The following is an 18937-nucleotide window of genomic DNA, read 5'->3' as shown; positions in this document are numbered from 1 at the left end:
AAGTAAGTAAATAAATTTTATTTATATAGCACTTTTCACAGGCAGAGAGAGCCAGAAAGTGCTGCACAAAAAGGTAGTTATATATAAAATACATAAAATACATAAAAGCGCATACAGTAGTGTTCAGAATAACAGTAGTGCTATGTGACTAAAAAGATTAATCCAGGTTTTGAGTATATTTCTTATTGTTACATGGGAAACAAGGTACCAGTAGATTCTCACAAATCCAACAAGACCAAGCATTCATGATATGCACACTCTTAAGGTTATGAAATTGGGTTATTAGTAAAAAAAAAAAAGTAGAAAAGGGTTGTTCACAATAATAGTAGTGTGGCATTCAGTCAGTGAGTTCATCAATTTTGTGGAACAAACAGGTGTGAATCAGGTGTCCCTATTTAAGGATGAAGCCAGCACCTGTTGAACATGTTTTTCTCTTTGAAAGCCTGAGGAAAATGGGACGTTCAAGACATTGTTCAGAAGAACAGTGTAGTTTGATTAAAAAGTTGATTGGAGAGGGGAAACTTATACGCAGGTGCACAAAATTATAGGCTGTTCATCTACAATGATCTCCAATGCTTTAAAATGGACAAAAAAAAAACAAACAAAATGGATAGAATGGATAGAAGAATAACCAGAATGGCAAAGGCTCACCCATTGATCAGCTCCAGGATGATCAAAGACAGTCTGGAGTTACCTGTAAGTGCTGTGACAGTTAGAAGACGCCTGTGTGAAGCTAATTTATTTGCAAGAATCCCCCACAAAGTCCCTCTGTTAAATAAAAGACATGTGCAGAAGAGGTTACAATTTGCCAAAGAACACATCAACTGGCCTAAAGAGAAATGGAGGAATATTTTGTGGACTGATGAGAGTAAAATTGTTCTTTTTGGGTCCAAGGGCCGCAGACAGTTTGTGAGATGACCCCCAAACTCTGAATTCAAGCCACAGTTCACAGTGAAGACAGTGAAGCATGGTGGTGCTAGCTTCATGATATGGGCATGTTTCTCCAACTATGGTGTTGAGCCTATATAACACATACCAGGTATCATGGATCAGTTTGGATATGTCAATATACTTGAAGAGGTCATGTTGCCTTATGCTGAAGAGGACATGCCCTTGAAATGGGTGTTTCAACAAGACAATGACCCCAAGCACACTAGTAAATGAGCAAAATCTTGGTTCCAAACCAACAAAATTAATGCCTCGCAGATGTGAAGAAATCATGAAAAACTGTGGTTATACAACTAAATACTAGTTTAGTGATTCACAGGATTGCTAAAAAAGCAGTTTGAACATAATAGTTTTGAGTTTGTAGCATCAACAGCAGATGCTACTATTATTGTGAACACCGCTTTTTCTATTTTTTTTTTTTTTTTTAGTAATAGCCCAATTTCATAGCCTTAAGAGTGTGCATATCATGAATGTTTGGTCTTGTTGGATTTGTGAGAATCTACTGAATCTACCGGTACCTTGTTTCCCATGTAACAATAAGAAATATACTCAAAACCTGGATTAATCTTTTTAGTCACATAGTGCTACTATTATTGTGAACACTACTGTACAATCACTGCAATAAAAAACAAATATAATGGTCATAAACAGCTCCCTCCTCCACTGTAGATTAAAACACTTGGAGAAACAAGTGCGTCTTGAACCTACTCTTGAATGCATCAACAGAAGCAAGTGTGCCAATAGAGAGTGGGAGATCATTCCAGAGCCTTGGCGCGATGGCCTGGAAAGAGCGATTTCCTCTGGTCTTGTAAGGGGTACGAGTTGAAATGATTGGTGAAATGACTGATCTGTTGAAACATTCTTCTGCTAGCCTCCTGTCCTGGCAGCCCAGTCTCACTTTTTTTTTTTCGTGCTCCCGTGACAAAATGACTCAAATTTTCGTGATGGAGCTTTTTTTAACTCACTATTCCTAACCCTACTATCACCCCCAACCATAACCTTAACCATAACCTAATCTTACTCCTTCCCCCGACCCTAACCATAAGCACCCCCCCCACCCCCCCGCCCACTTCACTTTTAATTTCGTGCAGCCATCACGGAATGAATGAGAATGAATTCATGCTGCTGTGATGAAAATGAGGAGCTTTTCGTCACAATATCACGAACCAATAGATTAATGTATTTCGTGCTGCTGAAGCACGACTTGCCGTGAGACCAGGTTGGTCCTGGACATCAGCATGGACATCCAAAATTTCCCATATATTTATATTGTCAGGTGTGTCTGTAGCATGACCCAAGCAGAAGGTTACCCCTTTGAGTCTGGTCTGCTTGAGGTTTCTTACTCAAATCATCAGAGGGAGTTTTGCCTTACCACTGTCGCCTGTGTGCTTGCTCTGGGGGTTGGTAAGGTTAGACCTTACTTGTATGAAGCGCCTTGAGGCAGCTTTTTTGTGATTTGGTGCAACATAAATGAAATAAATTGAATGAAATTGAATTGAACACAGACTTTATTTTAGGAGAATGTGACCAGAAAGAACAGCAGAAGAAAAGGTGGTAAAATCACATCTCAGTCTCTGCATGCTGCAAAGGAAATCCACTGCTCAGTTCATGATCTAGAAACAAATGAGCAAATAATAATCAAATTATCATTTATGAAAAGTAAGCTTCACTATTCTAATTGGTGTTACAGTGAAAGCAGTAAAATCCAAATACTTCTACAATGGTTAAGGTCATCACCACACCAAGGATTTGGAAATGAAAAAATAAATAAAAACAGCCTTCAATCAATCAATCAATCAATCAATCAATCAATCAATCAATTTTTTTATATAGCGCCAAATCACAACAAACAGTTGCCCCAAGGCGCTTTATATTGTAAGGCAAGGCCATACAATAATTATGTAAAACCCCAACGGTCAAAACGACCCCCTGTGAGCAAGCACTTGACTACAGTGGGAAGGAAAAACTCCCTTTTAACAGGAAGAAACCTCCAGCAGAACCAGGCTCAGGGAGGGGCAGTCTTCTGCTGGGACTGGTTGGGGCTGAGGGAGAGAACCAGGAAAAAGACATGCTGTGGAGGGGAGCAGAGATCGATCACCAATGATTAAATGCAGAGTGGTGCATACAGAGCAAAAAGAGAAAGAAACAGTGCATCATGGGAACCCCCCAGCAGTCTACGTCTATAGCAGCATAACTAAGGGATGGTTCAGGGTCACCTGATCCAGCCCTAACTATAAGCTTTAGCAAAAAGGAAAGTTTTAAGCCTAATCTTAAAAGTAGAGAGGGTGTCTGTCTCCCTGATCTGAATTGGGAGCTGGTTCCACAGGAGAGGAGCCTGAAAGCTGAAGGCTCTGCCTCCCATTCTACTCTTACAAACCCTAGGAACTACAAGTAAGCCTGCAGTCTGAGAGCGAAGCGCTCTATTGGGGTGATATGGTACTACGAGGTCCCTAAGATAAGATGGGACCTGATTATTCAAAACCTTATAAGTAAGAAGAAGAATTTTAAATTCTATTCTAGAATTAACAGGAAGCCAATGAAGAGAGGCCAATATGGGTGAGATATGCTCTCTCCTTCTAGTCCCTGTCAGCACTCTAGCTGCAGCATTTTGAATTAACTGAAGGCTTTTTAGGGAACTTTTAGGACAACCTGATAATAATGAATTACAATAGTCCAGCCTAGAGGAAATAAATGCATGAATTAGTTTTTCAGCATCACTCTGAGACAAGACCTTTCTGATTTTAGAGATATTGCGTAAATGCAAAAAAGCAGTCCTACATATTTGTTTAATATGCGCTTTGAATGACATATCCTGATCAAAAATGACTCCAAGATTTCTCACAGTATTACTAGAGGTCAGGGTAATGCCATCCAGAGTAAGGATCTGGTTAGACACCATGTTTCTAAGATTTGTGGGGCCAAGTACAATAACTTCAGTTTTATCTGAGTTTAAAAGCAGGAAATTAGAGGTCATCCATGTCTTTATGTCTGTAAGACAATCCTGCAGTTTAGCTAATTGGTGTGTGTCCTCTGGCTTCATGGATAGATAAAGCTGGGTATCATCTGCGTAACAATGAAAATTTAAGCAATACCGTCTAATAATACTGCCTAAGGGAAGCATGTATAAAGTGAATAAAATTGGTCCTAGCACAGAACCTTGTGGAACTCCATAATTAACTTTAGTCTGTGAAGAAGATTCCCCATTTACATGAACAAATTGTAATCTATTAGACAAATATGATTCAAACCACCGCAGCGCAGTGCCTTTAATACCTATGGCATGCTCTAATCTCTGTAATAAAATTTTATGGTCAACAGTATCAAAAGCAGCACTGAGGTCCAACAGAACAAGCACAGAGACGAGTCCACTGTCCGAGGCCATAAGAAGATCATTTGTAACCTTCACTAATGCTGTTTCTGTACTATGATGAATTCTAAAACCTGACTGAAACTCTTCAAATAGACCATTCCTCTGCAGATGATCAGTTAGCTGTTTTACAACTACCCTTTCAAGAATTTTTGAGAGAAAAGGAAGGTTGGAGATTGGCCTATAATTAGCTAAGATAGCTGGGTCAAGTGATGGCTTTTTAAGTAATGGTTTAATTACTGCCACCTTAAAAGCCTGTGGTACATAGCCAACTAACAAAGATAGATTGATCATATTTAAGATCGAAGCATTAAATAATGGTAGGGCTTCCTTGAGCAGCCTGGTAGGAATGGGGTCTAATAAACATGTTGATGGTTTGGATGAAGTAACTAATGAAAATAACTCAGACAGAACAATCGGAGAGAAAGAGTCTAACCAAATACCGGCATCACTGAAAGCAGCCAAAGATAACGATACGTCTTTGGGATGGTTATGAGTAATTTTTTCTCTAATAGTTAAAATTTTGTTAGCAAAGAAAGTCATGAAGTCATTACTAGTTAAAGGTAATGGAATACTCAGCTCAATAGAGCTCTGACTCTTTGTCAGCCTGGCTACAGTGCTGAAAAGAAACCTGGGGTTGTTCTTATTTTCTTCAATTAGTGATGAGTAGAAAGATGTCCTAGCTTTACGGAGGGCTTTTTTATAGAGCAACAGACTCTTTTTCCAGGCTAAGTGAAGATCTTCTAAATTAGTGAGACGCCATTTCCTCTCCAACTTACGGGTTATCTGCTTTAAGCTGCGAGTTTGTGAGTTATACCACAGAGTCAGGCACTTCTGATTTAAAGCTCTCTTTTTCAGAGGAGCTACAGCATCCAAAGTTGTCTTCAATGAGGATGTAAAACTATTGACGAGATACTCTATCTCCCTTACAGAGTTTAGGTAGCTACTCTGCACTGTGTTGGTATATGGCATTAGAGAACATAAAGAAGGAATCATATCCTTAAACCTAGTTACAGCGCTTTCTGAAAGACTTCTAGTGTAATGAAACTTATTCACTGCTGGGTAGTCCATCAGAGTAAATGTAAATGTTATTAAGAAATGATCAGACAGAAGGGAGTTTTCAGGGAATACTGTTAAGTCTTCTATTTCCATACCATAAGTCAGAACAAGATCTAAGATATGATTAAAGTGGTGGGTGGACTCATTTACTTTTTGAGCAAAGCCAATAGAGTCTAATAATAGATTAAATGCAGTGTTGAGGCTGTCATTCTCAGCATCTGTGTGGATGTTAAAATCGCCCACTATAATTATCTTATCTGAGCTAAGCACTAAGTCAGACAAAAGGTCTGAAAATTCACAGAGAAACTCACAGTAACGACCGGGTGGACGATAGATAATAACAAATAAAACTGGTTTTTGGGACTTCCAATTTGGATGGACAAGACTAAGAGACAAGCTTTCAAATGAATTAAAGCTCTGTCTGGGTTTTTGATTAATTAATAAGCTGGAATGGAAGATTGCTGCTAATCCTCCTCCTCGGCCCGTGCTACGAGCATTCTGACAGTTAGTGTGACTCGGGGGTGTTGACTCATTTAAACTAACATATTCATCCTGCTGTAACCAGGTTTCTGTTAGGCAGAATAAATCAATATGTTGATCAATTATTATATAATTTACCAACAGGGACTTAGAAGAGAGAGACCTAATGTTTAATAGACCACATTTAACTGTTTTAGTCTGTGGTGCAGTTGAAGGTGCTATATTATTTTTTCTTTTTGAATTTTTATGCTTAAATAGATTTTTGCTGGTTGTTGGTGGTCTGGGAGCAGGCACCGTCTCTACGGGGATGGGGTAATGAGGGGATGGCAGGGGGAGAGAAGCTGCAGAGAGGTGTGTAAGACTACAACTCTGCTTCCTGGTCCCAACCCTGGATAGTCACGGTTTGGAGGATTTAAGAAAATTGGCCAGATTTCTAGAAATGAGAGCTGCTCCATCCAAAGTGGGATAGATGCCGTCTCTCCTAACAAGACCAGGTTTTCCCCAGAAGCTTTGCCAATTATCTATGAAGCCCACCTCATTTTTTGGACACCACTCAGACAGCCAGCAATTCAAGGAGAACAGGCGGATAAACATGTCACTCCCGGTCCGATTGGGGAGGGGCCCAGAGAAAACTACAGAGTCCGACATTGTTGAAAAACAAGCTGATTTTAAGAGTAAATTCAACCACACCTGCTCCTAATTTCCACCATGAATGTGATGATAAAATGATTCACTCATCAAGCCTACACGTGTAGCAGGTGGCAAATAAGTGAAATGCTGCATCTAGTCTTCATCCAGCAGATGGCAGTGCACAGCAAATGGTTGATATGTCTATGGGTGTTAACATGGCAGTTTAACTTGTTTTGGGGTAGTTTGTGAAGTATTTTGCTGTTCATGATTTTAAATCTCTGTTTTCAGATTGATTCTCTTGTTGTCACCAAAGTCCCGTTTCATTTTTCCCAGTCATGTCTCCTTTGTGTGCGGTGCTGTGGTTTCTCCTGTGTGGGTGTGCGCCTCTGTCCTGCACCTGTGCCTTGTCTGTCAACCACACACCTGTCTTGTGATTTTTGTCATTCTTTATCATATAGCTGTTTCTGGTTTTCCCTCTGTTTGTCAGATCATTGTGTTCATGTCACTTTGGAGGTCTATGATGATTTCTCATTTTGGTGCTGCATTTTGTTTACACCTGTTCCCGCACCCGTTAAATTTACTCCAAAGGGGTGTATTACAAATCAAGGTTAGTGAGTTAGTGAGATATATTTAGCCTAAAGCCATGATTTTCAGGGATATGTACTGGGCTCTTTTTTAATGTGGCTCGTTCACCATGGTAGGTTTGGCTGGAACTTAACCTGGTCTGGACCAAGTTATGTTCAGAGTTTCATCTTAAACTGGCTATAAAAATGGTCTTTAACAAACTCAGAATTATACAAGATTTTCTTTGGAGAGGCAGTATTTAGACATTATATATATATATATATGCATATATATATACACTGACTGCTTGAGCTATATTTCCATATGTGGGTCATTCACTGATTACTTTTCATAGGGTACATGCTTCTCTTTTTTTTCAAAGCCTATATAATAATGCTGCAAATACTCCTATTACCGAGTTCATCCACTCGATGTAGGCAGAGACTCGAGTGAAGACTGTGGGCTTCTTGGGAGCGTTGCATCCAAGAGTAGACACAAAGCTGGCAATACCATGGACATAGTATTTTCCATTAACTTGGCAGTTCAGGGGTCCACCAGAGTCCCCCTAGGATGAAGAATATTACAGAGAACATCTGGTCACAATAACACAAAAAACTAGAACTACAAAGTTTTTTTTTATCAAGTGAAGACATTTTGGAACCCGATAGTTTGGATTGTTTGGCAAAGTATGTTACATTATCTGTTGTTATACAGCATTACTGACAACCAAAATACAACAACTCGTCAACATACATTCAGGGGAAAAGAAAAGATTTTCCTGAATCCATATTTGTTAATTGTTTTTAATCTTCTATGGTCATCTTCCAATCATGACTAGTTGAAAGTCTTTTTAAAAGCCCCTAAAATGGTGTCTGATTCACTGAGACAGATTATGTATTATACAAAGGTATCATCTCCCTTTGCAGAGGGTAGGCTGGTTGATCGAGTGTGTCTCACAGAGAAACTTGAATTCCAGATAAAGAATTCTTTGGCACATCTTCCAAAATGAGCCTGTTTTCTTCATACAGTAACATGCACATTGATAGTACAAGTATTGTGTGACTCTGGGGATATTTAACACAAAAGGTCCTAATTATGGCCCCTTCACACATAAGATTGAGGCTGAATGGTGCACGAAGGAGGATTCAAATGGCAGTTGTAAAAATCCAGAGCCGCCTCGAACACCTCGTACAGAAGTCGGCACAACCATTCAGCCACAGCACATGCACTCCACATTTGCGTCGCACTCATGCTGGAAACCCAATCGAATGGTGTCAAGAAGCGGTCGTACTGCCATCTGACCGTGGTTGCAACATTTGTACATCATGTCGTATAGCATGTTGTAGGCGGGTCAGACCATTCAGATTGCGATCAAGAGACTGCACAAAATGATTGGCCAAATTGTACCCTGGCCGAATGTGGTGAACAAGCTCGTCTTCACACCAGCAGCCGAATGAGGGTAAATGGTGCAAAATGGCCATTCAACCCGTGCTCGGTCAGAATCGAGGTGCCACCTATGACCTTCCAACAGCAGTCGCTGGGCACTTAGAAAATGCAGGCCATTGGCACAGCCAGCACGAATGTAGAGTGCAGAACACCACTTTCGAGCTGCAGTCCAGGGGGCGAAAGCTCAAAGGGTGGTCAATGTGTCTTGTGTGCCCCAGAGCAACACAAATTGCATGCGAGTGTGTCGTGTTCCCCCCAACCCCCGGCAACAAAATGGTGTGTTTCTCTAGATAACTCCTTAAAATGGTTGTCAGGTATGGAAAGGGTGTGACTATTCAATATTCTAGACCCAATCATCAAAACAAACATCAACATGGCCATTACAGTCAATGAATCGCTTCAGTAACTCATTAGCACACAAACAATAAATTTTTCTATGTGTAAAACCTTCCTTTTTAAATGCATGGGAAAACTCACATTGCATCCAGACTCTGCACCGCCTCCGGCACACACCATATTGGTCTTGACTGTGCTTCCCCACCAGTCTGGTTGGGAACATGTCTGATAGCCAACCACAGGAAGATAGGCCTGCTTCAGTTTGGCAGAGAGGCTACCACCAGCTATACACCAGATAAACCAAAAACAAACAGGATATCTTCAATTAACTGTAAAAAAAAAAAAAAAAAAAAAAAAAAGACATCTGGAATGATAATGAAACTGAAAGTTAAGGGTCCAATCTTGTTGATCAATCAAACCCAGTCTAAAATGCATATCACATGCACATTTGAGGGACACGGGATCTGTTCTGAATGCAAAGAAAAAGTTAAGATGTGAAGGGGTTGTACTGAGTCACTTAAATAATCACAAGTGTATTTTGGTGTGTGTTGTGGAGTATTTCTGCATCAGTTAGTTGGGCACTAGCAGCAACTTTGTGCAGCAGGTATAAGACAGAGCTGTCAATGTTAACAGAATCATTAACTCACTGGAGGTGCGGCCCCATCCGGTGATGTAGCAGGGGTTGTTGTGGGGCAAAATCTGTCCGGAGGGAGGCAGGGACCCCAGCTGGACGTAGGAGTTAAGTGTGGCTTCAGATTCCAAGAGCAGCAGAGCAATGTCAAACCTGAAGAACACATCCATGAATCAACCAGGATAATCACAGCAAAAAGAAGTGAGAGCATCATATCCAGGTGAAATATTTCCACCCCTAAAAAGTTCTACATAGACAAGACAAAACAGTTCGGAAACTGATTCAAGACAGTTGGTTGATCAAACATCCTTACCCAGTTGACAGTTTGCTGGGATCCCATTTGGGGTGGATGAACACACTGCTGACTTTCTTGATCTGCTCTCTGCCACTGTGACTGTAGAGGTCATGTTCACCAAGAACGACTTGCCAAGTTCTGGGACTGTATTAGTCCAGAGGAACACAATGTTCAAGAGTCAAGAAAACATCAATGTCAATGTACAATCATGACAATTAAAAACAAGAAATAGCACAAGAAATAGCAGCACTGAAATGTCTGGAAGATTTAAAAAAGTTAAATTTCTTTTTGCTAAAAGCCTACAGATCTTCCACCCTGATGGCTAAACATCTTCTCAGACACTTTTTAAGACGTGATGTTTACCTGTCGACACAGTGAGCAGCAGTCATAACCCAGCCTTTCCTAACCAGAGTTCCTCCACATGTGTGGTAGTATTTGCTACCAGATCTATACTGGAGTGAGATCTAAATGGACAAAAGATGAGGACAACTTCAACATAAAGAATCTCATCTTTTAGCTTTTCTTTTGGTGTTGTTGCTGACCCAACACACATTTATACACATGCAATTTCTCATGTGGTATTTTACCTGCCAAGGCCAGGAGTTGGGGTTGGCCACCTCACCTCCCACGACCCTTTCTTCAAAGATATCCTCAATGTACCTGGGCTGGGGCTCCAGCTCAGCCAGCACTAATGAAAGACATGAAAACAATCCATAATGTTTGATCCTATATTCCAGATTTCTCGTTAAATTATTTGCTATCCACAAAAAACAAACAAACAAACAAGCAAACAAACAAAAGAAACAGATGAAACATGAAGTCACATATATTCAGATTAACAGGAGCAACCTGAAACTAACTGGTTGACCCAGTGACAGTAGAAATTAATTGGTTATAAGAGATCAGCGCAGTGTGCTGTTAAAGTTCTTACCCACAGCTGTCAGAGTCGTCAGCACGAGAAGCTTGAGCATGTCTGCAGTGTGTCACAATGTTTCTGCAGTGAAAACAGAGCAGACCTCCTGTTTTTATACCCAAACCCGACCTTCAGCTTCTGCAAACCTGCCAAAATCCAAGTATGCAGCTGTGGTGGGTCTCACACAGTCTTATCACAGTCAGTTACCTCACACCAACTTCTGTGGCAGCGGCTCGGAGTGCACGACACGTAGATGCTTAAATGTATTGCTCGATGACATCAGTCACAGTGATGTTCGTTATGATTATGTTTGCATGCGCCTCTTCTTCTTTTTATTTTTATGTTTTTGAGCTTGGAATACAACAACACCTGTCAGCCTGGCTGCATAAATATGAAGAAATAAAACATCACACTTTTGGCCTTATGTACATCTTTTTCTAATTTTCTATTGTTTCTATTGTCTAACTAGGTTTAAGGATATGATTCCTTCTTTATGTTCTCTAATGTCATATACCAACACAGAGCAGAGTAGCTACCTAAACTCTGTAAGGGAGTTAGAGTATCTTGTCAATAGTTTTACATCCTCATTGAAGACAACTTTGGATGCTGTAGCTCCTCTGAAAAAGAGAGCTTTAAATCAGAAGTGTCTGACTCCGTGGTATAACTCACAAACTCGTAGCTTAAAGCTGATAACCCGTAAGTTGGAGAGGAAATGGCGTCTCACTAATTTAGAAGATCTTCACTTAGCCTGGAAAAAGAGTTTGTTGCTCTATAAGAAAGCCCTTCGTGAAGCTAGGACATCTTTCTACTCATCACTAATTGAAGAAAATAAGAACAACCCCAGGTTTCTTTTCAGCACTGTAGCCAGGCTGACAAAGAGTCAGAGCTCTATTGAGCTGAGTATTCCATTAACTTTAACTAGTAATGACTTCATGACTTTCTTTGCTAACAAAATTTTGACTATTAGAGAAAAAATTACTCATAACCATCCCAAAGATGTATCGTTATCTTTGGCTGCTTTCAGTGATGCCGGTATTTGGTTAGACTCTTTCTCTCCGATTGTTCTGTCTGAGTTATTTTCATTAGTTACTTCATCCAAACCATCAACATGCTTATTAGACCCCATTCCTGCCAGGCTGCTCAAGGAAGTCCTACCATTATTTAATGCTTCAATCTTAAATATGATCAATCTATCTTTGTTAGTTGGTTATGTACCACAGGCCTTTAAGGTGGCAGTAATTAAACCATTACTTAAAAAGCCATCACTTGACCCAGCTATCTTAGCTAATTATAGGCCAATCTCCAACCTTCCTTTTCTCTCAAAGATTCTTGAGAGGGTAGTTGTAAAACAGCTAACTGATCACCTGCAGAGGAATGGTCTATTTGAAGAGTTTCAGTCAGGTTTTAGAATTCATCATAGTACAGAAACAGCATTAGTGAAGGTTACAAATGATCTTCTTATGGCTTCGGACAGTGGACTTATCTCTGTGCTTGTTCTGTTGGACCTCAGTGCTGCTTTTGATACTGTTGACCATAAAATTTTATTACAGAGATTAGAGCATGTCATAGGTATTAAAGGCATTGCGCTGCGGTGGTTTGAATCATATTTGTCTAATAGATTACAGTTTGTTCATGTAAATGGGGAATTTTCTTCACAGACTAAAGTTAATTATGGAGTTCCACAAGGTTCTGTGCTAGGACCAATTTTATTCACTTTATACATGCTTCCCTTGGGCAGTATTATTAGACGGTATTGCTTAAATTTTCATTGTTACGCAGATGATACCCAGCTTTATCTATCCATGAAGCCAGAGGATACGCACCAATTAGCTAAACTGCAGGATTGTCTTACAGACATAAAGACATGGATGACCTCTAATTTCCTGCTTTTAAACTCAGATAAAACTGAAGTTATTGTACTTGGCCCCACAAATCTTAGAAGCATGGTGTCTAACCAGATCGTTACTCTGGATGGCATTTCCCTGATCTCTAGTAATACTGTGAGAAATCTTGGAGTTATTTTTGATCAGGATATGTCATTCAAAGCGCATATTAAACAAATATGTAGGACTGCCTTTTTGCATTTACGCAATATCTCTAAAATCAGAAAGGTCTTGTCTCAGAGTGATGCTGAAAAACTAATTCATGCATTTATTTCCTCTAGGCTGGACTATTGTAATTCATTATTATCAGGTTGTCCTAAAAGTTCCCTAAAAAGCCTTCAGTTGGTTCAGAATGCTGCAGCTAGAGTACTGACGGGGACTAGCAGGAGAGAGCATATCTCACCCGTGTTGGCCTCCCTTCATTGGCTTCCTGTTAATGCTAGAATAGAATTTAAAATTCTTCTTCTTACTTATAAGGTTTTGAATAATCAGGTCCCATCTTATCTTAGGGACCTCGTAGTACCATATTACCCCATTAGAGCGCTTCGCTCTCAGACTGCGGGCTTACTTGTAGTTCCTAGGGTTTGTAAGAGTAGAATGGGAGGCAGAGCCTTCAGCTTTCAGGCTCCTCTCCTGTGGAACCAGCTCCCAATTCAGATCAGGGAGACAGATACCCTCTCTACTTTTAAGATTAGGCTTAAAACTTTCCTTTTCGCTAAGGCTTATAGTTAGGGCTGGATCGGGTGACCCTGGACCATCCCTTGGTTATGTTGCTTTAGACGTAGACTGTGTTTCATAATTATTGTATGGCCTTGCCTTGCAATGTGGAGCGCCTTGGGGCAACTGTTTGTTGTGATTTGGCGCTATACAAGAAAAAAGTTGATTGATTGATTGATTGATATTGTGAAAATGGTCTGATACAACACGGTGTAAGTTTGGGTGAATATTTACACCGCAAACTGATCGTATAAACATTGTAACTGGCAGAAATACATGGAAGAATAGGCCATTACTCTCAAACTGCTCCGTGACAGGTCGTGGGAAAAAGGAAAACGGCTTGTTTGCTTCCACACATTTGGTAATAACATGCCATATCTTTGTGGCATATTCAATTGAATACACCACAAAGATATTTAATGTTCATCTGATAAAGTTTGTTGTTTTTGTGCAAATATTTGCTCATTTTGAAATGGATGCCTGCAACACATTTCAAAAAAGCTGTGACAGTGGCATGTTTATCACTGTGTTCCATCACCTATCCTTCTAACAACACTCAAGAAGCATTTGGGAACTAAGGACACTAATTATGAGTGCCATGATCCCCAAAAGGCTCAGCCTTTCACAAGCAAAGATGAGGCGAGGATCACCACTTTGTGAAGAACTGCATGAAAAAATAGTCCAACAGTTTAAGAACAATGTTTCTCAACGTTCAATTGCAAGGAATTTAGGGATTTCATCATCTTCAGTCCATAATATAATCAGAAGATTCAGAGAATCTGGAGAACTTTCTACCCATAAGCAGCAAGGCCAAAAACCAACATTGAATAGCTGTGACATTCGATCCCTCAGGTGGCAATGCATTAAAAACCGGCATCATTGCGTAAATGATCTTCTTGCGTGGGCTCAGGAACACTTCAGAAAACCATTGTCAGTTAACACATTTTGTCCATCCAGATTGTTACCAGCACAAAGTTCAAAAGCCAGCATCTGTGATGGTATGGGGGTGTGTTCATATCCATGGCGTGGGCGACTTACACATCTGTGATGGCACCATCAATGCAGAAAGGTACATCCAGGTTTTGGAGCAACACATGCTGCCATCCAAGCAATGTCTTTTTCAGGGACGTCCCTGCTTATTTCAGCAAGACAATGCCAAGCCACATTCTACATATGCTACAACAGCGTGACTTTGTAGTAAAAGAGTGCGGGTACTAGACTGGCCTGCCTGCAGTCCAGACATGTTGGCCATTGAAAATGTGTGGCACAATATGAAGTGCAAAATACAACAACGGAGACCCTGGACTGTTGAACAACTGAAGTCGTACATCAAGCAAGAATGGGAAAGAATTCTACCAAAAAAGGTTCAACAATTAGTGTCCTCAGTTCCCAAACAGAGTGTTGTTAGAAGGAAAGGCGATGTAACTCTGTGGTAAACATACCACTGTCCCAGCTTTTTTTGATACGTGTTGCAGGCATCCATTTCAAAATGAGCAAATATTTGCACAAAAGCAAAATAGTCTATCCGTTTGAACATTAAATATTTTGTGTTTGTGGTGTATTCAATTGAATATAAGTTGAAGAGGATTCGCAAATCATTGTATTCTGTTTTTATTTACATTTTACACAACATCCCAACTTTATTCGAATTGGGGTTGTAAAATAGCCATTTAGGTGATGTATTCTGCACTCCTGCTCCCCAACACACACAGTTTCTGTGCCTATCATTTTAATTGGAAAGAAGCTGCAGTTGCAACATTTAGAGGTGCCCCATTTTTGCTTCAAAACTGCTCTTCAGAAACCTGTGGGTGACATGGAGGGTCTTCAAATCTTCCAAAGAAGACCCGAAACTTCTGTTACAATTTGCCAGAAGGTATATGTAAGATGCAAGACTCGATTTGATGTTTTGGTGAAAGACAATCCTTCTCTATACCACTTCACCATGAAGCTGTGTAACTGGGGATACAAAAATCTAAACATGCACTCTGCACAATTTCTCCAATCACAGCCACAGGAGGCTATAAATTCTTCTGGATTGTCTGGTGTCTTGGTGGCTTTTCTCACTTTTCTCCTTCTTCCTCAGACACTCAGTTTTTGAGAACTATCTACTCCATGCAGATTTAACATAGAGTGCCAAATTGTTTGTATGGATGGATGGATGAATGGATGAGATTTATTGTCATTGTCATTACATGAGTGCAACAACAATGAGATTACGTCCACACTCCAATTACCACAGAAAAGATACAGCAATTAATCAACAATTATTACTTGTTTACCGTAATAATGGCACACATCAGAATTAAAGGCAACATATATTGACATTGTTTATGTGCACTTGTCTTCCTCACTGAAGACAACTTTGGATGCTGTAGCTCCTCTGAAAAAGAGAGCTTTAAATCAGAAGTGCCTGACTCCGTGGTATAACTCACAAACTCGCAGCTTAAAGCAGATAACCCATAAGTTGGAGAGGAAATGGCGTCTCACTAATTTAGAAGATCTTCACTTAGCCGGGAAAAAGAGTCTGTTGCTCTATAAAAAAAGCCCTCCGTAAAGCTAGGACATCTTACTACTCATCACTAATTTAAGAGAATGAGAACAACCCCAGGTTTCTTTTCAGCACTGTAGCCAGGCTGACAAAGAGTCAGAGCTCTATTGAGACGAGTATTCTTTAACTTTAACTAGTAACGACTTCATGACTTTCTTTGCTAATAAAATTTTAACTATTAGAGAAAAAATTACTCAAGACGTATCGTTATCTTTGGCTGCTTTCAGTGATGCCGGTATTTGGTTAGACTCTTTCTCTCCGATTGTTCTGTCTGAGTTATTTTCATTAGTTACTTCCTCCAAACCATCAACATGTCTATTAGACCCCATTCCTACCAGGCTGCTCGAGGAAGCCCTACCATTAATTAATGCTTCGATCTTAAATGAAAATATTGATGAAATCATATAATAAAAACTGTAAATTAATAGAAATTAGTAAGAAAAGAGTAAATAAACCATGGCTGACAAAGGGAATAAAAAATGCTTGTGCAAAGAAAAACTATTTATACAGGTGCTTTTTAAAAATGCAAACAAAGGAAACAGAACACAGATACAAAAAATATAAAAATAAACTATTGACAATAATTAGGAACAAAAAAAAGATTATTATAGTGAACAATTAAATAAGAGTAAAGATAATATGAGGGCAACATGGGAATTATAAAAGTGTGATTGAAAGTGATGGAGCGAAAGCAACTTTTCCAAATTACTTTGTCAAAGAAAATAAAGAGATATATGACATAAAAGAAGTGGCAAATGGGTTTAATTATTATTTTTCAAATGTAGGATCAAGTCTGGTGGGAAATAAACCAATAGTAGAAGATACATTACATACACTTGTAAATACGGTCAATAGTATTTTCCTGGACAATGTGGAAAAAGATGAAATAAGAAATATTGTAAAAAACTGTGTAAGCAATAGATCAACTGACCATGAAGATTTAGACATGATGACTGTAAAAAGTATAATAGAAACTGTTATTGAACCATTTACTTATATTTGCAATCTGTCTCTGTCAACAGGGATTTTTCCAGATGAAATGAAAATTGCCAAGGTAGTCCCATTATATAAAAATGGAGACAAACATAAATTCTCTAATTACAGGCCAGTATCATTGCTTCCACAGTTTTCTAAAATTATGGAAAAAGTTTTTGTGACAAGGTTGGATAAATTCACTGAGAAACATCATATTTTAAATAATGCTCAGTATGGATTCAGAACAAAACATTCGACAGCTATGGCAATTATGGAATTAATAGAGAAAATATCAACAACAATAGAAAATAAGGATTATTTTGTAAGTATTTTTATTGACTTGAAAAAAGCTTTTGATGTTATTGACCACTCAAGATTGCTTCACAAGTTACAACAATATGGAATAAGAGGTATTGCACATCAGTGGGTAAAAAGCTACTTAGAAAACAGAAAACAGTTTGTTCAGATAAATAATATCAAATCAGAATTGTGTAATATTGCTTATGGAGTACCACAAGGATCAGTACTTGGACCCAAACTGTTTATTTTGTATATCAATGATTTTGTGAATGTATCTAATGTGCTTGGTAGCATTTTATTTGCTGATGATACAACGCTGTTTTACTCTGGATCAGATATACAGGAAGTAGCACAAGTGATAAAAACAGAATTGGAAAAGGTTAAGCATTGGTTTGATATAAACAGACTGTCACTAAATATTAATAAGACAAATTTCATATTGTTTAATGACAGAGCAAAAAAAAAAAAAATAACGTGTCATTACAAATAGATGGAATGGATATACAAAGGGTAAAAGAAATGAAATTTTTAGGAGTCATAATTGATGAAGATCTTACATGGAAGTCACACATAAATTACATAAAAGGAAAAATAGCGAAAGCCATTGCTGTTTTGCATAAAGTAAAATATTCATTAAATAGTTATGGTTTATTAACATTGTACAATTCATTGATTTTCCCATATTTAACTTATTGTGTAGAAATCTGGGGATCAACATATACAACTTATATACAACCTTTGTTTATTCTGCAGAAAAGGGCTTTAAGGGTGATTAGCAACAGTGGTTTTAGAGATCCATCTAATCCATTGTTCATTAAGTACAGGGTACTTAAATTTCGTGATTTGGTCGATTTGAAAATATAACAAACAATGTACCAAGCTAATAAAAATGCTTTACCAACAAACATTCAAAATATGTTTGAGAAAAGAGTAAGTAGTTATAAACTGAAAGGAATAGAAGTCTTTAGAAAACCAAGATACAGAACCAAAGTAAAAGAACGGAGTATTGCAGTAAATGGTGTAAAATTATGGAACAATCTCAACAAAGTGTTGTGTGGGCCGCTGAAGAGGAGGTACTGCTGGCCCACCATCACCAGAGGGCGCCCTGCCTGGAGTGCGGGCTCCAGGCACCAGAGGGCGCCGCCGCCTCACGGGAGCAGCCTCGGTGACAGCTGTCACCCATCACCTGAGACAGCTGACGGCAATCATCAGTGGGGTATATCAGCAGGACGGCATCTCCACCTCATTGCCGAGATATCGTTTCTACCAGAGAGGTAACATATCAAAGCCTACTGAGTACACAGTTTTGACTGAGCTAGTTATTGGTTTACTGTTCCAACGAGAGGTGGAGGTACCTTTCCTGCCGTTCGGAGTTCTGGGTGCAAACGCGCCCCCATCTAACTGTTCTTTTTCCCTCGCCAGCAGTACCAGGTCCGACACGCGGAGGCAGTGGCCACCTGGGAGTTCGGGACTTGGCGGCTCCAGTATTCCCGGGGTCCTGTGGCGGAGGAAGCCGTGTGGTTCCGGTCTTACCTTGGAGAGGCGTCTCCTATCTTCGAGCCTGCCCACACGACACCTTTGTGTATTGACTTTTGTCCATTTCTGTAATTGGTTGTATTCGTTGTGCACACTCACAACAGTAAAGCGTTGTTATTTTGACTTACTCCATTGTCCGTTCATTTGCGCCCCCTGTTGTGGGTCCGTGTTCCTACACTTTCCCAACACAAAGAAATTAAAGAATTAAGGTCACTTAAATTATTTAAAAAACGTATTAAACTAGATGTATTACGTAAGTATGAAACTATAAAATAAGTTAGTGGGCTGTAAGGAAGTAAAAAAAAAATG

At 39.4% G+C, this 18937-nt stretch overlaps 2 protein-coding genes across 2 annotated transcripts in view; both read right to left on the bottom strand.

The window, feature by feature from the left end:
• Positions 1 to 2464: 2464 nt before the first annotated feature.
• On the bottom strand, positions 2465 to 10837 carry LOC117506542 (elastase-1-like). The gene is made up of 8 exons (XM_034166047.1): positions 10688 to 10837; positions 10344 to 10444; positions 10120 to 10220; positions 9775 to 9900; positions 9478 to 9614; positions 8972 to 9114; positions 7464 to 7613; positions 2465 to 2561 (listed from the first exon to the last, which is right to left on the bottom strand). Exons 1-8 carry the CDS (start codon positions 10725 to 10727, stop codon positions 2550 to 2552), a joined length of 810 nt encoding a protein of 269 aa, XP_034021938.1. The 5' UTR covers positions 10728 to 10837; the 3' UTR covers positions 2465 to 2549.
• The window catches only part of LOC117506544 (elastase-1-like), a 46414-nt gene continuing 29941 nt past the window's right edge, over positions 2465 to 18937 (bottom strand). Inside the window, exon 8 of the mRNA XM_034166048.1 lies at positions 2465 to 2561. Coding sequence (XP_034021939.1) covers positions 2550 to 2561 — 12 coding nt within the window. The 3' untranslated portion in view covers positions 2465 to 2549. The remainder of the gene's footprint in view (positions 2562 to 18937) is intronic.

This window comes from Thalassophryne amazonica, chromosome 3 (assembly GCF_902500255.1).
Source record: "Thalassophryne amazonica chromosome 3, fThaAma1.1, whole genome shotgun sequence".
Taxonomy (NCBI): Eukaryota; Metazoa; Chordata; class Actinopteri; order Batrachoidiformes; family Batrachoididae; genus Thalassophryne; species Thalassophryne amazonica.
Note: the sequence above shows the minus strand (reverse complement) of the source record. Positions and strands in the feature narration are given on the sequence as shown.